Genomic DNA, 8,024 nt, shown 5'->3' with positions numbered 1-8,024 from the left:
AATACAGTGATGTTACTGTGAAGCCTCTAAGTATAAGAGCAAAATACAGATCCAACCTCAAGTGTTGTGAAAGAGCAACAAGTCAGAGAGACAATGAGCAAATATAGGTATTGATTTTATTTACATTACCATTTACACTCTTCTGCCCTGAGAAGCAGTTAATATTACACATTAGATTCTTCCATTCTCCCAGGTTATTCACTCATACAGATATACAGACCATGCATGACTCCATCATTAGTTTCTAGTTAAGAGATTGTGCAATAAGACAGATATACAGACAGTATATTATAAATGGTTGTGTTTTGCTGTGCTCAAAATGCAGCATTACCATTTGCATTATTTTAATACTCAAATCATGAATTATTTCAAGTGTACTCTTTGCCCAAAAATTGCCATGCAATAAAAAGTGAAACAGGAAATATAGAAGTATTTGTTCATTCTGTACAGACATCCTAACTCAAGTCTACTCTAATAGATGTTGAGTGAGGTATTGGTGATGTTGAAACAAAAGGCAAGGAACAGAAACAGACATGATTTTTCCCCCTTTAAGGCTGTGGTATATGTGCACTGTTGCAAATAAAACATTCTTCAGTTTTTCCTCAAATCAAGTAAATGAAAACAATAATGGATACAGTACATCCAGTATGCATGCAGAATATAATTAATAATAGCTATTAATACTGAAAAGTCAATAAGCAGGAGTTTGAAGGTGTGGAGAGCAGGAGCGGGTACTTCCAACAGTCCATTTAAGAGGAAATTAATAAATCATGTAGGCTTCTTCTAAGTGCTGTAGTCTATCCACCAAGAGGTGAGCATTCAATAATGGCAATCTGCACAATCATCCAAATGCACATATTCTTGTGCTGTGCCTGGCATGCAAACCTAACCCAGCAATGGATATGCTAGACACACTCCCAGATTATTTGTCACACCTGAAATAGCAATCAGTAACTATTACTCATTGCTATTTGAGACAATGTAAATAACATGTATGTTCATGGCTACATGCACAGAAAAAAATATTACAGCAGGAACAAAAAAACAGCATAATCCTGTATCATCATAAACCCTAATGACAAACAATTTGACATCCTGTTACACGTTTACACCCGTAAAATATATACATTAACTTTTAGCACTTACACTACAGAGAGATGAAACATATTGGCTGAATAAACATCCTCTGTCAGGTTCCACTGTTAGAAGACCTCTGTGCAGACTGTGATGACCCCTTAATTGGTTGTTCACAAAAATGACTGAACTAAATGTTTTGGAAAACCATCCATCTAATTTACTATAAACATAAATAATAAACCTGTTGCAAAGATACATGACAGTAAACACAATATGCAACTGAGTAGAATGGAGTGGAGATGATTTAAGTGGTTTTATTCCTGTAATGATAAATTGTGTCAAAATTTGTAGTCAGTTTTAAAACATATACACAAACCTGATCTGTTGTTTTTGAGCAAGTATACCATGGTCCTTCTGTGTGTGTGTGTGTGTGTGTGTGTGTGTGTGTGTGTGTGTGTGTGTGTGTGTTGTGAGGTCTACTGAAAGGTAGTTCAGGTGTGTTTATGAGGAGCTGAGGCCAGAATCGGACTCAGCGCTGCCAGCACGTGCCTTGGAGGCAATGCAGGGAGCCATGGAGCAGGGGATGGAGTAGCAGGAGCAGGTGGAGCTCTTTAGGGTCTCCTCTGTAATAACCTCCTGCAGGGAGTGTTGCTCCTCTACTTGGAAGATATTTGGCTGCTCTCCCTGGTCCTCGCAGATACTACAGAGAAAGAAGAAGATATCCTTAAATTAGATGAGTGGTAGTTGGTGTATACTGGTGTCTAATGCGTCAGTCGTTCAAAAACCAAAGTGATAGCAGAGCAAGAGTTTAAAAACTATGAATTCACGCAGGTGAGTAGTAGGGCTTGGTGATAGGGTTGAAATGTAAACAGTACATCACAACAATGGTAAAAATATTTTTCCACTATTAACTGTATGAACTGCACATCGTGATATGACACTTGTAAAATAATTTACAAGATAATCATTTTAACTGTGTTCCATTGTTATGCATTACATCAGGCAAAACTTTTGACATCTCACATTTAATCTGTTACATTAAATTACAATTTGCTGGGAAGCAATCGAGTAACTTGATCGCCTAGCACTACTGAGTACTCCAGTGGAACAAAATCTATTGTCAGCATTAACTTTATAAAAATTATATACCATAATTATATCAAATAACTAAGGTCTATTGAGTCATTATTCATTTTTTGGAACTGTGTTTGATATAAGTGAAACAAGAATAGCAGAACTGGGCAAAATGAAAAATATAAAGACTATACCAGTTCTGCTCCCAACTAACTAGCAAAGGTGTAGTGTTACCATACAGCAGCTACAAACTCATTCATGCACCCAGGTTAATGAAAACAACAATATCCACTGCACTGATTTTGGCTAGGGGGATGATTGCACCAGTTGCCATTTTGGCAGTGAGAAGAAGCCTTTTCTAATTGTTTTCAATGAATTAAGAGGATTTTTGTCATCTGAGCAGGCAGGGACCTTGCCTTTTACCCGCCTGGCATGTGCTATGTTTTGTAAGGGAACGTCCAAGGGTGTGACTCACAAAATATGATTATAAGCAGATTACTTTGGGCTTAACCTGGCTTATCAGTTTCATTTGATGAAACTCATACAGTCAAATCCCATGCATGGCCAACACCCTTACCTGTCAAGCCTGGAAACTCAAAACATCATTCCATTGCCATATGGACAGTGACAGACACTATTCTATTAAGCTTAACAAATGTTCACACAGGTACAGTACATTTACCACAGGTATTCTGGCTTATGTGTAGAGCAAATGTCATTCATGTGCTACATGACATTGGATAGGTTTTATGGAAAACCTGGTCCCCTAGTGAGCTCTGCATTCTCCACAATGAGTCAATGATCAATTAAATGCTTTATAGTATGATACAGGTGGTTATGATTTGGATTCAAGCCATGGATGGGATTAAGGCCAGCCAATGTTAACAACAGAAGTTGAACTTGCACACAGATTCAAAGTACCACATGTCTTGGAGGGTGAACTCAGGGGAAAAAGTCCCCTAGTATCAATTATCAACTCCATATCTTAAAGTGAACATGCTCACAGAAGGAAGGTCATGGTCAGCCTTGTGAGCAATGTAATTTAAGATGGCAAATGTAATGATTTTTGTCAAGCAAGATATTCTGATTGTGTTCAACTAATGTCATGAGACAAGCTGCTAAAGGCTTCATCAAATGAAGACAGAAAAGTGCAACTCATTTTCAAGCCTACAGAGAATCCCCCCGTGCAATCACCCCTTTTCAAAGGAAACAACTGCAGTACAGGCAGGTCATATACAAACTTAATAGGAAAGCAAATAGCAAATAATAGAAAATATATTTGTGAAAAATATGCTGTGACATCTGGTGAATGACTACACACACAAGGCTTAAATGCAGTTCTCTTGGATCAAGGTTATTCGAGACAAATGCACATATTGTTTGGTTCATACAGAAGCCAGTATGTCGAGTAACACTGTCTCATGCACTAAACAAGCCATTCACGCTTGGTGCCACTTTTGCTTCAAAAAATAAGTATTATCAGGTAACGTACCAAGCACAAGATAAGGAGGCCTTTCAAAGAGTACTCAAAAACAAAAGTCAGGCATTTAAAAAAAAAACAGGAAGTGACTTAGCTATCAGCTAGGGAAACAGAAATGATAAACATGGCAGTTGACCAATCAAACAACCGTGTTTAGTACAGTCCATTTTTCAGGAAAATCCAAAAAGCTAAAAACCATTATAACTGAAAAATCAAGTGCTGCACTTTTAAAGCGTCGGACATATAGTACTCTGCAAAGGTTTAAGGTACTTCAGATGTTTATATTCTTATCCTTCTCACGATACCTTCAGAGAGACATCTGATCTGTCTAGAATTCATTCAACTGCCTGACAACCATCCAAAACATAAAACTAGAGTCATTAAGAGAAAAGGATAGGGGCCCTCCAATAGATGGTGGGGCCCCCACAGAGCCCTGATCTCAATGCCATGGAGTAAGTCTAGGATTACATAAAGAGAGAGAAGACACTGAGAACTCAAATCAAATCAAGTCTCCCAGGAGAATTGATGCAGTTTGAAAAGCAAAGGATGGTCACACCAAATATGATCTAATTTAGGTTTAACTGTTTACTGCAATTTGCATGACGTTAACTGACAAAAATTTCTGGATTATTTTTGAGACCATCTTCACTTGTCTTTTCCTGCCTAAAACTTTTGCACAGCACTGTATGAGAAGTCAACCGTCTTGCATCATTGTCAAGGAACATTATGTAGTTCCTGCTGCATTTTAATGAGTAAGATATGGACTTTCAGGCAATATTTGAGGGGTGGAACCAAAAAACCAGCCAAGGATTGTAGAGTGAATAAATTAACAAAACACAGACAGGAACCAGAGAGACATTACGGGAATCTGGAGGACTTGAGTCAAAATATGGCACCAAGCATTCACAAATTCTGTAAAAAAAGAGGCACAGTTATAACAACAACCTGGAGATGTTAAATGATGTTACATCTGGAATCTTCAGCGACTAGCAGGTTGTCACATAGAGTTTAAAGCCTATAGTCTGCTGTCTGCAGGGGCCTGTAAATGCCTGGGCCAAAGTCCAGACATTAATATAGAGCAAATGTCATGGTATAGTGAAACGCAGAACTGAAACAGCTGAGCAAACAGACTCTGATGACCACACATTTCGGCTAATACAAGAGAAAACTATTGCACCCTGCTGAAGACCCAAGCTTTATGTAACAGCACTGGAACATCTTGTGTACCAATTCCACACTTGCATACAAAATGTTCAATGAATAATCAAACCATTTTCATCAGCAGCTGTGGTAGGTGCCAAATGATTAACGTGTCTGCCAGTGCCTGATTATATAACCTTGAATCCTGAAAAACTGCACTGATAAACAAGGACGTTGTAATCATACAGTACAGTGGCATGACAAGGAGCAGCACTGTGAATGCAGTAATCAAATTTATGAAATCAAAAGCCCTGCTCAGTAACCCAGTGGTGGCTTCAGACTGAACACAGACAACAGGACAGGGTGTACTGTGCAGTTTGCAGTACAGGATGTTGAATAGCAGCCAGAGATTGTAGCTGAAAACACAATTATGAGAAGATTTATCAATGTGAAAATATACTACAGTGTGTTTTTATTAGAAGAACAAAACAAAGGGTTCAAAATAATCTCACTTTTGACTGGAGAAGTTTGTGCTACATAATGCCACTTTACCCTACATATGAACACTGGGTGTACAGTACATGGTGATCCGTGTTTGGCTCTGTGTGTTTCTAGTTTACACTACAAGCACGGAGGTCTTCAGAAGCTGCAAGGCTGCCACAAATAAGCATGTTGTATTTTAACCTACCTATCATAGATCAGCCCATCAATACCCTGCTCTCTCAGCGTCCGTCTGTTCTCATGGTCATTGTTGTCATCTCCCCAGCTGAACACCACCAGGCCTTTAGACTGGGCATCCGCAATGAAGGTAAGATTCTTCAGCAGCTCCTCAGTATGGGCACTGATTCCCTGCAGGAGCAGCCAAAGAAGTCCAGTGAGAAAAAAGTGGCCTTGCTTAATTTTTTCAAGTTCATCTCCAAATAAAATTCACTTATCTACTCACTCTCGTGTTGACTTATACAGTGGTACAGTTCTCATAACACATGGTAAGTACGCTAATTCAGCTCCAAATATGGCTTCAACAAAACAAGTGATATTGTCAGATTATGCTGTTGAAACTGTCTGGAGTTCATTTTTTCCTTGCTAAAACCACTTGTGATTTCTTAGAAACAGATGACACAGCTCTATGCTGTCTGACTTGTTTGGTATGTGGACTGCTGTTACTGCTGTTGAGGGTGGCGGCATATTTCTGCAGGTCCTTTGCATGGGGGCACTGCAGCATTGCTCAGTTAAGAGAGGGTGCAGCTTATTCCAATACAGGTGAAATATCCTTTCGACGTACAAATCCTGCTACTTTTAGAAATAGGAATTTGATTACAACTGAACAATAACAATCAAAATTTGTGCACTAAAACTAGCGCAGCACTCAAGGCTTTTTGATTTAGCTGCTAAGGATGAAGAGAAAGTTTCATATCCTAAATCACATTTTCTTATTGGATTGTCAGTCCAAATCATCACGTTTGCTTAGACCATCTATTGACACCACACTACATTTGCATTAAATGCTTATGTGGAAGTTATAGAAAGTCTGGAAAATCAGTGGATACATCATGATAACTATTTCACCAGCTCACCAGAATATTCTCGCTCTGGGCGAAACTTATGGCTATCTGGGTGGTCTGGCAGCGGATGTCCATCAGTTCAGGATACCTGTCTGAGATTCCCTGAGTAAGGAAGAGGATGGGGTACTTGTTCTGCTTATGCCGCACCCTGAGAAAAACATGAAAAAATGTCAGGAGCTGTGGGATGGAAGCTATATATAACTACATCCTGGAGACGTAGCATCTGTTCACTGGCTAACTTGGCTTTTCTTCAAAACTGATTTGTAAAGAACAGGAATCTTTTAAGGATGTTCACATTCTGAGATGACTTAGATAGTTTCAAATGTCTTTATCTAAACTGAAACTTTTTCAGAAGACATTCTACCATTGTTTGTCTGAAACATTTTAACGGTGGAGAGGGAAACTGAGTTAGGCACACTGACCCAGCATTAGTATACTATTTTTAAAAATCTAATTAAATTAAAATAAATGCAAATAAATACAAGTCATTAACTTCATTGCCACGTAAGGGCAATTGTGCTTACATGGTGCAAATATCCGGGTCAAAGCAAGAAAAGACGATGCGTCTTTTGCCACCTTTCTGCAGAACACAAGACAGGACAGTGTCGAGGAAGGTATTCATGTTGAAGTAGGACGACAGGTTGCCATCCCATGACCCATCCTGGCAACACAAAGCAATAATCAAATCAATTTATTATGAAAAGAATATATGATTTCACAATAATCTTATTAAATCAAAGTAATTGCTACAGTCCACTGTTAATCACCTTCATCTGGCAGATCCATTTGAGCTCAATGTTGAAACCCACATGCTCAGGAATAGCATGAAAGATCTGCAAAAGAGGCGTGAAAAAGGTTACTCATTGATGTTATTGTGACATGACAAAATACAGTGAAAAATACAACACAAAGAAGAGAAGCAGGAAACATTTGATAGACTGATAAACAGCTAGTTATTTAACAGGTAATGCACAGCAACAGTGTCATTAAATCTGGGTGTTCCAGGGAGCTCCTAGTTTCACTGTTCATCTAACTATGTGTGAAATTAAGGGGAACAGCTTATTAGACAAGTTATTTAATAATAATGATCACCATAAAGTATTTTACCTGTGAGAGTGAGGGGAATGGCTGATGCTCATCAATTTCATCTTCATCGTCCAGAAGATCTGAACAACAAACAGAACAGAAGACTGCTCATGCACATTATCTGCGGAGCTTGTTATACATACAAAGGCATTTTGCTGATATGCAAGATGAGGGCATACAGGTCTTTAGAAAAAACTAAACATTTCTAGTAGATGCATACCTTTGTTATCGTTTTCTTTCATTGCGGTAACATGGGCCAGCTGTGCAACAAAACATAAGCATACACAAACTTCTCAGTAAGACACATTCTCTTCCTTGTTCAAGCATGTCTATAGGTCACAGGGACCGGTTCTGTCATAAATGAATCTGCTTTTGTTTCCCTCATCACTTGGGTATGACAGGTTAGGGTTGGGCTAGTTTCAAGTGTTTAATTTGATTCAAGGTATTATTAAAGGAGTTAAGTGGAAGAAGTAATGCCTGACATTTTGCATTAGCTAAATAAAGACACTGTTATGAAACTGCTCTTTGTGACTGTGCAACTACAACTAATTTCTAGACAAAGATTTGCTTGCTGTTCATTTTGTCATTTAATTCATCTGGAAGAT

General features: G+C 38.5%; 1 protein-coding gene across 5 annotated transcripts in view; it reads right to left on the bottom strand.

The window, feature by feature from the left end:
• Positions 1-102: 102 nt before the first annotated feature.
• Positions 103-8,024, bottom strand: part of gpcpd1 (glycerophosphocholine phosphodiesterase 1) — a 259,347-nt gene continuing 251,425 nt past the window's right edge. For 4 of the 5 annotated variants that reach the window (XM_018696226.2, XM_018696225.2, XM_051071971.1 and 1 more), the window contains 7 exons: positions 7,640-7,679; positions 7,441-7,499; positions 7,101-7,166; positions 6,858-6,994; positions 6,346-6,481; positions 5,460-5,620; positions 103-1,777 (listed from right to left, as the gene is read on the bottom strand). In XM_018696226.2, the coding sequence (XP_018551742.1) occupies positions 1,579-1,777; positions 5,460-5,620; positions 6,346-6,481; positions 6,858-6,994; positions 7,101-7,166; positions 7,441-7,499; positions 7,640-7,679 (798 nt within the window). In that variant the 3' untranslated portion in view covers positions 103-1,578. Of the gene's footprint in view, positions 1,778-1,803; positions 4,544-5,459; positions 5,621-6,345; positions 6,482-6,857; positions 6,995-7,100; positions 7,167-7,440; positions 7,500-7,639; positions 7,680-8,024 lie in introns of those variants that run through there. The other variant, XM_051071972.1, reaches the window with a different exon arrangement.

The sequence above is a fragment of the Lates calcarifer genome, linkage group LG7_1 (genome assembly GCF_001640805.2).
Source record: "Lates calcarifer isolate ASB-BC8 linkage group LG7_1, TLL_Latcal_v3, whole genome shotgun sequence".
In the NCBI taxonomy this organism is placed as follows: Eukaryota; Metazoa; Chordata; class Actinopteri; family Centropomidae; genus Lates; species Lates calcarifer.
The sequence above is the reverse complement of the archived record's forward strand: the minus strand, read 5'-3'. Positions and strand labels throughout refer to the sequence as shown.